Source organism: Panthera pardus, unplaced genomic scaffold (genome assembly GCF_024362965.1).
Source record: "Panthera pardus isolate Hobbes unplaced genomic scaffold, ASM2436296v1 HiC_scaffold_16, whole genome shotgun sequence".
NCBI lineage: Eukaryota > Metazoa > Chordata > Mammalia > Carnivora > Felidae > Panthera > Panthera pardus.
In genome coordinates, this window is record NW_026526721.1 from 152,400,200 (window position 1) to 152,417,902 (window position 17,703).

General features: G+C 39.7%; 1 protein-coding gene across 20 annotated transcripts in view; it reads left to right on the forward strand.

The window, feature by feature from the left end:
• LRRFIP2 (LRR binding FLII interacting protein 2) overlaps window positions 1–17,703 on the forward strand; it is a 105,392-nt gene that overhangs the window by 65,162 nt on the left and 22,527 nt on the right. For 13 of the 20 annotated variants that reach the window (XM_053904015.1, XM_053904023.1, XM_053904026.1 and 10 more), the window contains 4 exons: window positions 3,272–3,316; window positions 4,911–5,027; window positions 7,831–7,902; window positions 13,173–13,343. In XM_053904015.1, coding sequence (XP_053759990.1) covers window positions 3,272–3,316; window positions 4,911–5,027; window positions 7,831–7,902; window positions 13,173–13,343 — 405 coding nt within the window. The remainder of the gene's footprint in view (window positions 1–3,271; window positions 3,317–4,910; window positions 5,028–7,830; window positions 7,903–13,172; window positions 13,344–17,703) is intronic. The other 7 variants (XM_053904022.1, XM_053904025.1, XM_053904027.1 and 4 more) reach the window with 1 other exon arrangement.

Consider the following 17,703-nt stretch of genomic DNA (forward strand, 5'->3'; position numbering starts at 1 on the left):
AAAGATTATATTTAATTTTGTTTACTAGTTGATAATGGAAATTCTTCAAGAAAATGTTACTTAAAAAAATTTTTATTTATTTATTTGAGGGGGGTGGGCAGAGAGAGAGGGACAGAGAATCCCAAGCAGGCTTGAATTCAGGAAGCATGAGCTCATGACCTGAGTCGAAACCAAGAGTTGGTCACTTAACCCTTTGAGCCACCCAGGCGCCCCTAAGAAAATACTACCTTTGAACTTAAGCTTTCAAATTGGAATATGAAGTTTGCCACCGTGTGCTCTCCTTTTCACATTAATACTAATGTGAAATATTTCACTAATGTGAAATACTAATATTTCACATTAATACTAATGTGAAATATTGCAAGCTTGTTAGCTGACTTTCAAGTTCAAACGACCAAACCCCTTCCTTGATCGGAAAATTACCTATTTAATTATTTAAGAGTGCAATGACATAATGTTTACTTGAAATTTTTTGAGAAGAGTAGGCTGCAGTTAACATTAATGAGCAAGTCCTGAGCACCATATTAAGGCGGAAAAAAAAGCTTTGCTTGCTGTTTTTTGTTTTTGCTTTTGGTATTTTAGTCTACTTTTTTATTAGGCACTTTTTTAACAATTTGATTTACTTTTAATATTTTTTCTATCTCTAATTTGTTTTACAGAATTGCAACCACATATGCAGCCTTTGCTTTCTGATTTCTCACTAATGTTACAAAGTTTTTATATTGTTGTGCATATTCATTTTTCCATTGTTACTTATACACAACAATTTTTTATCAGCTCTAGTCACCATGATTTTGCATTAGATCCTCAGGCCTTATTCATCTTATAGCTGAAAGCTTGTAGCCTTTTGCTGTTTCCCTATTTTATACTTTAATATATTAAACATAATTAACTTTTATTCCATTTAAAAGCCTTTTCAGTACCTGGCAGACTCTGGGTCATCATCATGAACCTTGGCTTGTCATTGCGGGTACAGGTGTTTAGACCTCCTCGAGAGGGCACTGGGGCTTTTGGAAGACCAGGTTTCAAGTGGCTTTTTGTCTAACTGGGGGGTAGCACGTAGCAGAGCACAAGTCTGAGAAGTGAGAACTGGAGCCTCTGGCCAAGTCACTGCAGCTCAGGGACCTGGACTGCAGCGTCGCTGCTCTTGGCATTTTTCGCTGCCTTAACAATCCCCGAGGTTTGGCGCGTGATCGGTTTGGGTTGCGACAGTGGGGATCTGTCAGAAGACAGTGGAAGCAAGAGAATCGACGTTGCCACGGGCTAGTTCAGTGATGCAGCCTCTGAAATGTAAGATCCTTGCAAGCCGACTGTTTAAAAAATGGGTGGGTTTGGCGGTCATTTTTGTGAGAGGGGACATGAGCCCGGGTTTTGGGTGGACCTAGAAGAGTGTTTCTGGATTTTGCTTGTTTTTCTCTAACTCATTAGTAGAAGAGAGGTGGGAGATACTCTGAGGAAAAGAAGGCAGTTTTATTCAGACACGGTATTTCTTTCACTCTGAAGAATAGCACTTTAAATGTGAGGCAGTGGCTTTAGCAGCATAAATGTGATGGCAGAGGATTCCTTTTCGTGGCAAATTGCTTGTTTGTTTCAAAACGTTTCATGTGTGACTTAAAAAAAACCAGTTAACTAGAATCAATTCCTTTTAGAGAGTGTTACTGTAAAAAGTGGCAAAAAGATCAAAGTCGAAAGTCTAATATAAATGCATTATTGATACAGTACTTTTAATAAAGTAAACACCTTTTATTATAAACAGTGTTTATTATATAAATGCAGAGAAAAAATGAACGTGATAAATGGGCAATGAAAAAGAACAGAAAACCTTTCAAATATGAGGAAATTAGAATGAAGTGAACTGAAAAGAACCAGAAATAATGGCATTTTGTGTTTTAATAATTAACTGAGGAAAGTTTTCAAATCTTTTTTTCTAGATTGAGCTGGGAGGGTTGGTCTAGGAGTTGGAATCTGGGTTGATTTTCATTTAGTTAAGTAATTGGGACAGTAAATAATATGAACACGGGTTTTAAAATTCACAAAACTGAGATCTGAATCCAGCCCTGACGTTTAGCAGTTGTTCAATTTTCAGGAAGATCTTTTGCCCCTGAATTTCTCTCTCCTCAGCTGCAAGGTCGGGGTTTAGGAGGAGACCTGTAAGATGCCTCTCTTTATGAAACGCTAATAACTAAGGCCTGTCTGCGGAAGATAGGCTACCTCAATCATCATGTCTAGATAATAGGACACTATGCTGCTGTTAAAGTAAATGAAGTAAGTCTGTAAGTACAGATGGGGTGTGATTCATTTCCTCATTCACCCAGTAAACTTTTAGTCCTTCTACATGTCAGGTGCTATTTTTGATGTTATGAATACAGAAACGAACATACAGACATAGGCTTACTTACATTAAAGATAAAGAGATCAGACAATAAATTAATAAATACCATGGGGTCAGAGATTGATAAATGCCATGAAGAAAATGAAGTAGTTTCTTTAAATCCTGAAAGTTGGTAAGGAGAAAAAGAAGGTATAGAATGTATTTGAGGCATTGCTCTAGAATTTGTCAAAGACTTGGTGGCTGGTTATCCTTGGATCAAGAATTGGAAGGTCAGGACGTGGTAGAGTAGGGAGAAAGGCTTACCTCACATACCCTTTTGTGCTATTTCATTTTTTCTTTTATTTTTGACATGTGTGTACTGCTTAAAAAAAAAAACCAAAAAACAAAAAAGCCAAAGAGCTGACTCCCTTAAGGCTGTAGGGGAAATCTTTTTTGATGATATATTTAACATGCTTTAATCCAGTCGAAACTCTTTGTGGCTAATTGTACTGGTCTTATCTATGTGTCCTGTGTCCTAATAATGTTTAGAGAATAAAGCTTTTTGGCTTTTGGTTTTATCAGAGTTTTGCTTTTGATGTGTACAAGTTTGTGGGTTGTTTTTTTTTTTTTGTATTAACATTTGCAATGGTAAAACTTAAGTTTATATATAATTTTCTTTAATGTGTTTCAAATACCATGAAAAGAAAATCTAAAATTCTAAACTTCTGCACAAGGACAGCTTGCTTCACTGCCTGTCCATCCTTAGGATAAGAATTAACATTCTTGACATTTTGTCTTACGTGTCTCAACTTTTATTTCAGTTTTAATATGTTTACTTTTAGGTTGCAAACAGCAGTTGAACTTGGAGAACTCAACTGTGGTCATTTCTTTTTTTCCTCTAAAAAAAACCTGACATGCTAATAAGCATCTTTCCTGATTTTTATCTCTGTTCTTTTCTAGTTGGATGAAAAATCTGACAAACAGTATGCTGAAAATTACACAAGAGTGAGTATATACATTCCTAAGAGAATTCTCAAGGTCAATTGAACTTCATTTCAACTGCTATTTCACGATTATACTACATGTGAACTGGGGGAGCTATCTGCCTTTCTTCGTCTATTTCCTGTTCTTGACCCCCCAAATTCCTCCGAGGTTGAATCATGTGAAGCTCTGGGAAGAGAAAAGACACTGCGTTTTATTTCCTTGAATGTCACTTCTGAAGCTTTTGGCTGCTGTTTTGATTTCCATTCCCTAGAATTGGATCCTGAGAAGAAGCCATTAAACACTGAAAATGAAGTGGAACGGTAGTGACAAACTCTGAGGGTTTTGTTTTTGTTTGTTTTTGGTTTTCTTCCTTAATAATACTTTTTTTATTGGAAGTAAAATAACTCCTTTCTAGGACTTGTTTTGTGTTAAAGTCTCTATCTTCTGGAAGTACTTTCAGAAAGTCATTTTAGGGAAATTATCAGGATTAATTTCATGCTGTACCTAAAAAAGATACAGCTGTTCTGTCCAGTAGGGATACAATGCAAGCCACAAATGTAGCCCACATATGTAAGTTTAACTTTTCTTTAAAAAAAATTTTTTTTTAATGTATATTTTTAAGAGAGGGAGAGACAGAGTGTGAGTGGGGCAGGGGCAGAGAGAGAGAGGGAAACACAGAATCCGAAGCAGGCTCCAGACTCTGAGCTGTCAGCCAGGAGCCCGAGGCAGGGCTTGAACTCATGAACCATGAGATCATGTCCTGAGCCGAAGTCGGACACTTAACAGACTGAGCCACTCAGGCGCCCCAAGTTTAACTTTTCTAGTAGCCTCATTAAAACAGTAAAAAGCAACAGTTAAAATTAATTTAAATAATTTATTTAACCCAAATATCCAAGGTATTTCAGTGTAATTAATATGAAAAATTATTAATGAGATAATTTACCTTCTTTTTTCCATACCAAGCCTTTGAAATCTGGTGTGTATTTTACACTTAATTAATGTCATTTCATGACACTTAAATGTCAGTTTCGTCCAGCCGTGTTTCAGATGCTGAGTAGCTGCATGTGGCTGATGGTTAACTCTGTGTGGTTGCTCCATTGTGTGTTCATCCAGTGGCATATCTCACATGTAAACTAACTGTGGGAATAGCAGTCTAAATTCATAGTGATACACACTTTGCTCAAGCTGCAAATATTGTTTCCAACTTTATCAGAGTATTAGAAAAAGAAAAGATTCTAAAGAAGCAGCCTCAGGAACTCAGTAGCAGGACTGCTAATTAGCATACCAGTTATAAATCCTGAACTGTTTTAAATTAATCTCGTGTGCTCAGTATTGTTTACAGTATACCAAAGATAGAAAAAAACTCGCATGCAAGCCACTTCCTTTGTCATTATGAATTCTAGACTACAGTAATGTGTTGCAGGGAACAAGGTTATGCTTCATATTCCCCGGGCACGTTCCCCAGGGCATCCCTTTCCCAAAGCCAGCCTATATTGTCCGCACCTCTCATCCACAGGTGTTAGGTGTCCCCTGCCCCCACCCCATGTTCAGCTTCCACAGCAAACGCCTTTGTACAGAAACAAGACTTAGATGTGTCCTCTTTCTCTTTCTCTAGCCTTCGTCTCGGAATTCTGCCTCAGCAACAACCCCTCTAAGTGGAAACTCATCCAGACGAGGGAGCGGAGACACCAGCAGCTTAGTAGATCCAGACACCTCATTAAGTGAATTGCGGGTAAACCGCAGTCTTTGGTTTGCTTTTTACAAACAGTTTGGCGGCTTCTTTGTAGTAGAGTATACTGCAGCTATTTAACACTTAATGTGACTTAGTGGGAAGAAAAGGAGTTTGAGTTCTTGAAAAAATACTGTTAAAAGACAGTTCGGGAATGTGACTCAGATCTGAAAGGAAAGAGATGAGTTAATTCTTTTTTCTGTTCTCTTTCTTGAACATTTGATGCTATTGGAATGATCCGTATCTCTCTGCTCACTTACCAATGCCAAAAAAACTTGTTAATGTATGTAAAAGTAATTCTCTCAGAAAGAGTTGGCCATATTTTAGATGGAAAATACATAGATATGCAAGGGACCAGGTTCTAGGAATTGTCGGCCTTTTGAGGCATTATGGTATTATTTGGCTGCTGGAGTATAGTTATCTCTCAATTTTTCATGGTAAGATAAGCATAGGAATATTTGGGATAACAGAAATACCTGAGTTGAGTCCCTGGGTTGAGTTCCTGTTCTTATTAACCCTTTTATTTGAAAGATGGGGACTTTCAAAATGTATTTGAAGGTCTGTTTGCTGAACCTACTATTTGTGAGCAACGGGAGGAAGGGTTGTAATAAAAATTGCATTCATTCATTCATTCATTCAACATTTATTGAGCCGTTGGCTTCAGCAATTTAGGCAGCGAAACACACTTTGACCTTCAGGAGTTCACTGTTTCATAGGGAAGATCCGCTGATAGAAACCAGTAAAACTCGGTCACGTGTATGATCCTATGTAGTAGCAAGAATAGGACTGTTGAGAGAATTCAGAGAAGCATCAGCTCTGTTGGACTGGGAGAAGCGATTACAGAAAGCTTTTCAGAGGAGACCCACTGTGAAGGAAGAATGCAAATGCATCAGGCAAAGAAGTTGGAGGGAAAAGGCTTTCTGAGAACTTGAGAGAACCAGAAGGTTCTCTTGTCTAGCACAGTTGCCCGAGGGTAGGATGGGAAGTGAGGAGGAGAGGTGAGTGCGTGGGCCAGACCACAAAGCATCATGTGTGGTAGCCTAGAAGACATTTGGTTCCCCCCCCGCCCCCCGCCGCCCCCCGACAACTGTGGGATATTAACCAGGGGAGCACGAGTATCTGATTGGCATTCTTAAGGAGTGTCCCCAGGTCGGAGGAAGCTCTGGAGGTGAAGGGAACCCTGTGGGTGAGTGATGAGGATGGCGCGAACAAGGCGAAACTGCAGTGGGAGACGGTGCAAGGAACTTACTCCGAGGAGAATCCTGGGAGACACTGGAGTTGATTGGTCAGTAGCAGAGAGGAGAGCTTAAGGGAAGGTTTTTGTCTTCTTTCAAAGGCAGGCTTGATTATTTTTATTCGCTGGCTTGAGCCAGTTGAGAGAGAAGAGGAAGGCAGAGTGAGGAGAGGGTGGCTGATGAGCAGAGTGCCTGAGAGGGATGCCCGGGCGCAGCTAGAGGGGGGCCAGATGTGGCGGGCCCGTCCTGCTGACACAGAGAGGGAGGGAGGGGGCGTGCTGGGGTCCTGAGTCAGACCGCAGGCAGGTAGGAGCAAGAGTCCGGCTTACGGGATGGGAGGCCTGTAAAAGTGGGCTGGGGGTTAGGGGGTGGAGACGTTTGCAGCGGCGGCAGTGGCAGCGGCAGCGGAGAGCTGACCCGGGCCGACGTGGCGTGACTTTGAGGGTGTCCGCATTTATCAGGCTCTTACGAAGTACCGGGCATAGGTGCTGGGGCTGCAGAGTTGAATGAGCTCAACTCTTGTCTTCGGTGGGACGGAAGGCCGGAGGACAAGGCCTTCCAGCCTCACCACTCAGCTCGTATTGCTTCTTTGAGAGAATGACTTCCTTGAAGGAAATGAGAGTTTTGTATCCTCACGCTTCGCTTGCTGTAGCCTCTTGATGTGTGTCTGTTGATGAATCAGCGAGTACAAGACAGACCTACCAAGGAGGAGACGAAGAGGGCAGGGGGGTATAATCCAGAAGGTGTGTGTGACCGGCCTTTGAGGATTGGTCCTGCCCGTGTTGCAGAATTGCACGTGGGGCCCTGTGGCAGTTGTATTCCGCCTAAATCAAGCCTCCAGGATAGATTGTATGTAGCAGGGCCAGGTATAGGAGGAACTGTATTTTCCATTTAAAATTTGACCTGCTTTGCTTTTAATGATTGGGGTAACATTTGGAACAAATGCTCTTTTCTCATCATTCATTTAAATGGCATCCTCAGCATAGACTCTCTCATCTGACATACGGTTTAAAATGTCGGTGTTTAACTTCCCTCCCTTTACTTTCTTTCTTCCAAATTAATTGTGATTAGTAACCAAGTCATCGAAAGACATTTTGTTCGTGTCCGTTTATTACAGTTTTAAAAACTTCTGAATGAGCCAGTAAAATTTGCTGCTTATAATTAATTTAGTACTTTAGTAATTTACTGGTTCAGGTGAAGCATTATGTTAAAGATTATTGAAATGATTTATAAATTTTTAAAGTTTATATGTTAAAAACGTTATAATTGGTACAGCTTTTTCTCATACACGGCCCCATCCCCCTCTTGCTAATGCGGTCTCAACACAAGTTCATGCCAAGAAGATATGTAACACTTTAGATTGATTACTCCAGGCCTTCCCCAGCCCCATTATCACCTGACCTATTTGCCTCGTTCGGTGGTTTTAAGTGGCAGTTACGTTTGTGTATTTTGATTTCTCTGCTTTTGGTCCAGAGTACATGAAAGTAATTCACATTTTCATCTGAATCCTTTGAGACTTAAGATATGTTTGTGCATGCTTTTATGCAATGGTTCATTCCTATGTCCTGCAGGATATCTATGACCTTAAGGACCAGATACAGGATGTAGAAGGGAGATACATGCAAGGGCTTAAAGAACTAAAGGTATCAGGGCCCATTGTGCAGCCCACGCATGCTCTCTGTGTGCAGAATGGTTGGGTAATGGTGGTTTCACAAGTTCTGTTAACCCCAGTGCACAAAGCTTCACTAACAGTGTTTGTCTTTCCAGCATGTGCTTAACCTGCAATGCACAGGAAAGGTGAACTTTCAGTCTGCTTATGTCTCAACGTTTACTATGGTTTTTGCAATATTCAGTACAAGATATTATACCTTAGAGTTTTTAAACTTTGCGAAATACTTACGTGTCGCTTGTGTCTTAGCCATACAAAATAGAATTGGGTAAGCTCTTGAAACGTATTCTGAGATTATGGTTTTCAATTGAGAATTAGACCTTAAAATTCTTCCCTGCTAAATGAGAGAGTATTGCCTATTTCTGTCAACAAATTTAGTCGGTATTGAAGGCAGGAGGAAGAAGCATCTAAGAGTGCGTTATTATAAACATTTCTTACGGAGGAAGGAACCTGAGGTAGGAGGCCTGTGTTTTCATTTTGTTTTTTCTTCTCCTCCTCTTCCTTTTCTTGTTGTTTTTCACTATGGCTCAAAGAAGATTACACAGATTCAGTGCTTTGAAGAATCTGGAGGTAAATTGAGATGGGCCTTAATCTTTCCCGAGCAAGGATGGCTACCAGTTCTCAATAGAAGTGTCCCTGTGACACGGACATTTTGGTTGTAAATGGCGGTTGATTATCATGCACTTCCCCATGTTTAATTATGAAGTTCAACTCTGATACAAGGAAGCTACAAGTTTCTCAACATGTGCATGGCCCTGTTTGAAACCGAAATATCAGGTCTCAAGATGCATAAACAAGGCATTCAGAAAGACGACTCAGGATATGCCCGAAGGACAAAGCGGGGACCTCACGGGCAAGGCTCTCATCAGCTTTCCTGGCGAGACGCAAAGTGGCCCAGTTACCAGTCGGTACCTTCACGCGGGTCATGATCGTCCGGAGGGAACTTACGGTTACGAGTCAGGACAGAAAAGGGTAGCGGGTCCTGTGGAGAGTGTCCGTGAGGGCAGCCTGGAGGCTGCTGATCTGGCAGTGTGTGTGCGCGTGTGGGTGTCAGTCGAGCAGGAGAAGTACAGGGGTATATGCTGATCTGCCCCGTCTTCATGGCTCAGGTCTTCAGGGTTTAATCACCTTTCAAGATTTTAGTGATAAGACTTTTGGAAATATGTTGGATCAAGGGAGCAAATTAAATATGTTAAATAAATACACTTATATTGAAATCTCATATGTAATGTAACGTGTCAGGAAAGCAAGCAATTCAGAGGTTTTCTTGCTTTTTATTTATTTAAAACATTTTTTTCTTATATTTTAGATCTACCATTTGTTACCTTCTTTGAAGGATACAAAAGAACAGATTAAATGTGAGACTGAACAGATGCAAGATCCCCTTTTTTAAGAGAAAAAAAGCAAAACTTTATGTTCCTCACATTATATGTTACCGTGCTAAGAAAAACTGTTAAGATATACATTAAATATATTCATGTTCAATGCAACAGTTTTAAGCATACCTAGAGTAAAGGAAAACTTACTTAGTGATATACAATGATGTGCCCTGCTTTATTTTATTATTATTATTATTATTATTATTATTATTATTATTTTCATTTAGAAGAGATATAGTTTATTTTATTGAAGTAAAATTAACATAAAGTGCTATATCTGAGGTGCACAACGTAATTATACAACAATTCTGTACGTTACTCAGTGCTCATCATGATAAGTGTACTTTTAATCCCCTTGTCTATTTCACCCATCCCCTGCCACCTCCATTTTCTTAATTCACGGTCAGCATATAATTGAGCTTGACTTCAGGTTATATTTGTCCTTGAAACAACTCGTTAAGTGGAAGAAAAATCATTAAAAAATGATCTGATTGGTGATCAAACACAGTAGTGTGGTAATATCCATACATATTCTATTGAAAAAGGATACTGGGTCATTGCTTATGATATTCTTTTTTTTTTTTTTTTTTTTTAAAGTTTTTATTTATTCATTTTGAGAGAGAGTAGGAGTGGGGAAGAGAGAGAGAGAAGGAAAATCCCAAGCAGGCTCTGCACTGTCAGTGCAGAGCTCAATGTGGGACTTGAACCCACAAACTGTGAGATCATGACCTGAGCTGAAATCAAGAGTCGGGACGCTTAACCGACTCAGCCGGCCACCCAGGCACCCCTACTTTTGACAGTATTCTTGATTAAGTGGGTCGGCCTTTGGGATGCTTTTCCTCATTCTGTCTTCCATGCAGAACCACCTGGGTTTTGTTAAAACACAGATTGCTGGATCATACTCCCACATTTTCTCATTCAGTGGGTCTAGGAGGGGGTTGAAATGTTGCATTTTTACCCAGTTCCCAGCTAATGCTGTTGCTGCTAATCTAGAACCCACTCTTGCAAAATCATTGCCTTAGATACATTTAAGTAAAACTATTTCCTAATAGGTATCACCATATAAACTAGATTTAAATAATTGAAACTACCTTGATACTTAAATTTAAAACAGTCTTCTGTGGTTTGTTGTTTAAAGGAAGAGTACATTCCGTAAATGTTATGTCACATTTATTGTGTTATATATTGTATTTTTGCATCTGTTGAGTAACTATCTTAGTTCTGGTTGTTCATGCAGTACGTCCCATTTTCTATGAGACTGAGCTGTGAAAAAGACTTTTTTAATGCTATCAGCCTTTAAGGTGGATCAGAATCATTCTAAATTCTGTATTATATAAGATCCTACTATATTTAAATCATTGTACGGTTGACTTTGGTTTTATTTTTTATTTGGGTTCTGTCTGTTCCCAGTCCTGGTATAAATGTCTGTTAATGCAGTCCTAGTTTGTGAAGCATTATTAGTGTGTGTGTGTGTGTGTGTGTGTGTGTGTGTGTGTGTGTGTATCTTGATTGAGATATAATTCAAATACTGTAAGATTTACCCGTTTAAAGTGTGCACAGTTCAAGCGGTTTTTAGCATAGTCACAGTGTTGCACAACCATCACCACAATCCAATTTTGGAATGCTGTCATTACCCCGAAGAGAAACCCTGTCCTAATTAGCAGTCATACCTCACCCTCCCTCTTCCACTTCCACACCCAGCCCTCGGTAACCACTAATCTACTTTCTGTCTCTGGATTTGCCTGTTCTGGACATTTCATACAAATGGAATCTTATAATATGTTGTCTTTCGTGGTTGACTTTTCATTTAGTGTAATGTTTTCAAGAGTCATCCGTGCCGTAACACCTGTCTGTCCCATCATCTGTCTATGTGTCTCTGTCATGATTGGTTAATATTCCAGTATGTGTCTGTTGATGGACATCCGGGTTGTTTTCAGTTTTTAGCTGTTATGAAAAATGCCGCTATGAGCATTTGTGTACAAGTTTTTGTATGGATATTCCTTTTCATTTCTCCTACATAGATACCTAGGAATAGAATTGCAGGGTCAGATGCTAACACTGTGTTTACCATTTTGAGGAATTGTCAAACTGTTTTCCAAAACAGCTGCACTATTTTACACTCTCCCCAGCAATGTGTGAGGTTTCTGGTTTTTCCATATCCTCACCAACACTTTAATCTTGTTTCTGTTTTTTTAATTATAGCCATCATAGTAGGTTTGAAGTGGTATCTCATTGTGGTTTTGGTGTGCATTTCCCTAATTACTAATGATGTCGAGCCTGTTTTCATGTGCTTCTTGGCCATTTGTATATCCTGTTTGGAGAAATCTCTAATCAAATCCATACCCATTTTTAAAATATGTGTCTCTTTATGATAGTATTGTAAGAGTTCTTTATGTATTTTGGATACAAGTCTCTTACTCAGTGTAAGATTTACAAATATCCTCTCCTACTGTATGCCTTTTTTTTTTTTCCTTGATGGTATTGTTTGTAGCACAAAAGTTTTTAATTCTGGTGGTCTTTTCTTTCATTGATAGTGCTTTTGGTATTGTGTCTAAGAAACCATTGCCTACTCCAAGGTCATGAAGGTTTAGGGCTATGTTTTCTTTGAAGAATTTTATAATTTTAGCTCTGACATTTAGGTCTCTGATCCACTTTGAGTTAATTTTTCTGTTTGGTGTGGGTCCAACTTTAGTCTCTTGCAATGTGGATATCCTGTTGTCCCAACACCATTTGTTGAAAAAACCTATTTTTTTAACATTTACTTATTTTTGAAAGAGAAAAAGACAGAGTGTGAGTGGGGGAGGGGCAGAGAGAGAGGGAGACACAGAATCCAAAGCAGGCTCCGGGCTTCGAGCTGTCTGCACAGAGCTCGGTGTGGGGCTTGAACCCATGAACCATGAGATCATAAAATGAGCCAAAGTCGGATGCTTAACCAACTGAGCCACTCAGGTGCCCCTGAAAAAAATATTCTTTCTTCCATTGAGTTGTCTGGGTACTCTTGTCAAAAGTCAGTTGATCATAAATGTAAGCATTCTGGACTATCAGTTTTATATCATCAATCTTGGTTTGTTGAACATTTATGTTAGTACTTTTAAAATGTATTCCAGAAGTGATGATTTTTTCTATGAAATGTTTTTTGTTTTTAGCTTTAAAAACTGTCACTATATAGTAATAATCTACCAAATTAGATATAGTTATTAAAAGATAGACTTGAAGCTGTTTTAAGCAGAAAGCTTTGAAGTATATAAAATTTCAGTTGTTTTTTGGTTGCTCTTTTTTTGTTGTCGTTGCTCTTTTTTTCATCGTTTTTGTATTGCTTACTTATTTAAGAATGACCAGAATTTGAATAATTGCTAGAAAAAATGTTTATACGTTCACATGAAAATTCTTATGCAGAACAGGAAAGAACTGAAAGCAGATGTCTAGGAAGCAGGAAAATTCAAATGAGTATGAAGCTTACTTGTGTAAGAGAGGCTGTATTATGTTGTATCATTGCATTCTGGGTACCGAATAGCCTGTTAAAAACAAGAGTAACGTTTCCGAAAACATTGATGATTCTTCGTTTTATGACTCTTAACAAATGTATGTGGTCTGCATACCTTTTCATCTTTCAGAGGCTACGTTGGTGCTTGATTTTGTTTTCTCGGATAGCAGAGAGCATATAAAGTTCTCACGGTGGCACAATTGGCTTCTTACCGCCCTTCTGTTTCACGTGCATGTTACTAAACATGGAGATCCCCCGACTGCTTGTATTTTGCAAAAATGCACCTTCGTGTGTTTGTGCCAGTCCTGGATTTCTGTCATATTGCATATAAGCGATGAGCATACTTTAGATATCAGGCTAATGGCTTTGACTTTCGTTTAGGAATCTTTGTCTGAAGTGGAAGAAAAATACAAGAAAGCCATGGTTTCCAACGCACAGTTAGACAACGAGAAGAACAACTTGATCTACCAGGTAGACACCCTCAAAGATGTTATTGAAGAACAGGAGGAACAGATGGCGGAATTTTATAGAGAAAATGAAGAGAAATCAAAGGTAACTGTGCGCCTTGTATCCTCTCTGTCTGGGTCAGAAAATTCACACCTGCCATTTGAAAGGTGCCGCGCTTGGTGGAAGAGGGCTTTCGACCTGGAAGTGACGCTTCAGTCGAAACTGATTGTTCCAAGGAAACTCACAGAACGTGAGCTACCGGTTCCTAAAATATTTTCCTTTTTAAGTTCTTACAGAATCTGTCTAATTTTCTTAAGAAAAGTCTTATGACCTCCTTCCGTTTCTGAAGAGAAAATGCAGCTCAAGTTTTATCCTATTTTCTGTCTCTTAATTGCGGCAGTTTCAGCGAATTCCTTAATTTCTTCCTGTTTAAACTGGCTGGAAACTCCACAAAGCTCTGAAGACTTTCTGGGAGGCAGTTCATTTTGTTCTTTTCTTTTATTTCTATCATTTTTTTTTTTTTAATTTTTTTTTTTAACATTTATTTATTTTTGAGACAGAGAGAGACAGAGCATGAATGGGGGAGGGTCACAGAGAGGGAGACACAGAATCTGAAACGGGCTCCAGGCTCCGAGCTGTCAGCACAGAGCCTGACGCGGGGCTCGAACCCACGGACCGTGAGATCATGACCTGAGCCGAAGTCGGCTGCTTAACCGACTGAGCCACCCAGGCGCCCCATATTTCTATCATTTTTTAAGAGAATCTCTTTTCTAAATGATTAGAGAGAAGTTTTTAATCAGTTATTTAAAAACAGCAGGATGGAGACTTGGGTCAGATGTCAACAGATGTTTTCTTTAGAGGTTTGTAAGCTATACTGTTAGAATGTACAGACGGAAAATGAAACCCACTGTCCAAGGTTCATATTTGCCCTTTGACGCATGCAGAAAACAAATTGGGTTCTCTTTTAAAATGTTAATGTCAGTCCAAGCAGAGGACAAAAGGCTATTACTGCCAAAATATGAGTTGTGACAACATTGCAAAAATAAAAAGCCCAGAAAACAATTTCGGAAATGTGCATTGGTTACAAACATCAGTCATCTGAAGGGAGGGAAGCTGTTAATATAACCTCGAAGGGACTGGCATTAATACTGTAAATTCTAATAGGGATTTTTTTTTTCCTTGAGGATTGAAAATGTTCATTCCAGTCTGTTTTGGTCATGTTTAAAAAGTGTTCAGAAGTGTTTGCCAAGAGTTTGGGAGAAGGAAGGATGAATAGGCAGAACATTGAGGATTTTTAGGGCGGTGATACTGTTCTAATGGATACATTATCCATTTGTGGAAACCCATAGAATATACAATACCAAGAATGAACCTGCATGTAAACTGTGGGCTTTGGGTGTGGTGATATGTCACTGTGGGTTCAGCGACTGTAACGCTTGTACATCTCTGGTGCAGGATGTTGATAGCAGGTAGGAGAGCCTCTTTGGGTCAGGGGGAGGGCTATGTGGGAACTCTGTGCTTTCCACTCAACTCCCAAGAACCCAGAAGTGCTCTAAACAGTCAAGTCTACTAAAAAAAACGTAGGATAAGAAAACTTGTATCTGCACAAGTGGAAAAGAGACTTCTGGGTATTGTCATATTGGATGACAGGGCTCATTGCAGACTATGATTTGGTGGCATAGCTGGTTTCCTCTGTGATTCTTCCTGTTTCTTAAGGACCAGTTTTGGAGATTATGAACCATCATATTTATGTAGAGCCCTTGGACTCCTTTTTTTGCTTTTCCATGCTTTTTTCGTATCTATTTCTGGCTCTTTGCTTCTTGGAGATTAGAGGACAATCTCACGCTTAAGTATTTAATGTTCAGTGCTAAATGCCCTTGAGCATTTAAAAAAAAAAAACAAAAACCTCCATGATTAACTTACTAAGCCACTTTCTTTTTCCCTTCTTTTTCTAAGATCTAGAGATGTCTTAGCATACATAGTGCTGTGGTTTTTAATTTTTATGTAGAAAAAAACTTGTGCTTTTCAAATCAAAAAAGTCTGTGAGCTTTTTAAATCCTCTGTGAATCTACTTCGGGTACCGTGATGCCAAAGACCTTGTCATAGCGTCTCTCTCTAGCGCACCTTCTCTCTGAGCTCTTCTCAGTAGAAATCGCCTCATGCGGGAGGCTCAGAGGTTCATGCTCGGAGACATACAGAGAGGTCAGGCGCTCAGGTATGTTTCATTGTAGCTCAGAAGGTAAGGGTGGAGAAGGACCATTCAATTAAAACAACAATGAAATTAATATAGTTTTTCAGATGTCGTCAGTGCTTGCTACTGGGAATATAACAACTGCATCTTAAATATGCTGTCTGTACCTACTTTGGGGAAGAATGCCTGATTAGGAATGTCTCAAGTATATTATTCTTTTCTTTTTATTTTTTAATTAATTAATTAATTAAAAAAAATTTTTTTAATGTTTATTTTTGAGACAGAGAGAGACACAGCATGAGCAGGGAAGGGGCAGAGAGAGAGAGAGGGAGACACAGAATGTGAAGCAGGCTCCAGGCTCTGAGCTGTCAGCACAGAGCCCGATGTGGGGCTCGAACTCACGAACCGTGAGATCATGACCTGAGCCGAAGTCGGACGCTTAACCGACTGAGCCACCCAGGCGCCCCAATTAATTTATTTTTTAATGTTGATTTATTTTTGAGAGACAGAGTGTGAGCGGGGAGGGGCAGAGAGAGAGAGACACACAGAATCCAAAGCAGGCTCCAGGCTCTGAGCCATCAGCACAGAGCCTGATGCGCCATTTGAACTCACGAACCATGAGATCATGACCTGAGCCCAAGTTGGACGCTTAACCGACTGAACCACCCAGGTGCCCCATTATTCTTTTCTTAGTAGCTATTTATTTTAGTAGGGGATTCTTTTTTTTTTTAAGCTTATCTGAGATTTTTAAAAAGTGTTCTATTACATATTTTAAAAATACAAAAAAAATAGACTATACTGAACCCTCCTAAAACCCATCACATACCCCCCAGCAACCATCAGTGTGTGGCCAATTTTACCCTGTCCACTTCCTTCACTCCTGTTCTTTGAGACAGGTCCTCAGTGTCTCATATTTTAATAAGAGTTTAGGTATGGCTCTCTAAGTGATATGGACTCCCTCTCTCTCTCTCTTTTTTTTTTTTAAACTTTTTTTAACGTTTATTCATTTTTGAGAGAGCGCAAGGAGGGGTGGGGCAGAGAGAGAGGGAGATACAGAATCTGAAGTAGGCTCTAGTCTCTGAGCTGTCATCACAGAGCCCGACGTGGGGCTCCAACTCATGAACCGTGAGATCATGACCTGAGCTGAAGTCAGATGCTTAACTGACTGAGTCACCCAGGTGCCCCAGACTCCCTCTCTTTTTAAAACATAACCACAAGATAATTTCACATCTGAAAAATTCAAAATAATTCCTTCATACTACCGATCCAACCATTGTTAAAATCTTAGCGGTCTCCAGTGACCTAAGTTGTTTTCTTTTTTACACTTCAACAACAACGACCACCAAGGATCCAGATAAGTTCCACACATTGGAATTAGTTGTCATGTCTTTTAAGTCTCTTTTTATTTATAGGTTTCCTTTCATCTCTCTCTCTCTCTCTCTCTCTCTCTCTCTTTTTCTCCCCTCCCTTGCAATTTGTGTGTTGAAGAGACTGGATTGCTTGGCTTAACAGTTTCCAACAGCCTTAGGGATTTTGCTGTTTTACCCCTATGGTGTCTTTAATGTGTTCCTTTTTCCTCTGTGTTTCCTGTAAACAGGTAGTTAGGTTTAGAGGCTTAAACAAATACAGGTGTAGCGTTTTTGGCAAGTTCACTCCATAGGTTGTCTTCCTTCAGGAGGCCCTGATGTGTGGCTCTTTCTTTTTGTAATGCTGTCGCTGGGTGCTTCGGTCTGTTAGTTGACCAGGCGCTGTAAAATGGGACGTTCTAAGTCCATCATTACTGTTTTCTTTGACTATGTTAAAGTGGATTGGAGCTATAATTCACATACCATATGTTGTAGTTCATCTGTTTGAAGTGTACAATTCAGGGCCTTTGTACATTCACAGTTACGTGCAGCCATCCCCAGTTTCAGAGTCCTGTAGTCTTGTCGGAAAGAAACCCCGTGTCCTGTAGCTGTTATCCCCCTGTCTCCCGCACCCTCAGCCCTACGTAACCACTGGTCTGCCTTCTGTGTCTATAGAGTTCCTCTTTCTAGATTTGCATTTAGTCGAGTCATATAATATGTGGTCTTTTGAGACTGGCTTCCTTCACTTAGCTTAAATCTTTTTGAGGTTCACTCATGCTGCAGTAGGAGTCACTACTTTCCCTGCTTTTTTATAGCCTAATATTATCCCATTGTGTGGGTATAGCACATTTCGTATGTCCATTTGGTTGTTGATGCACATTCTCCCCCCTCCCCCTTGTGAATAATGCTGCTGTAAACATTTGTGTAC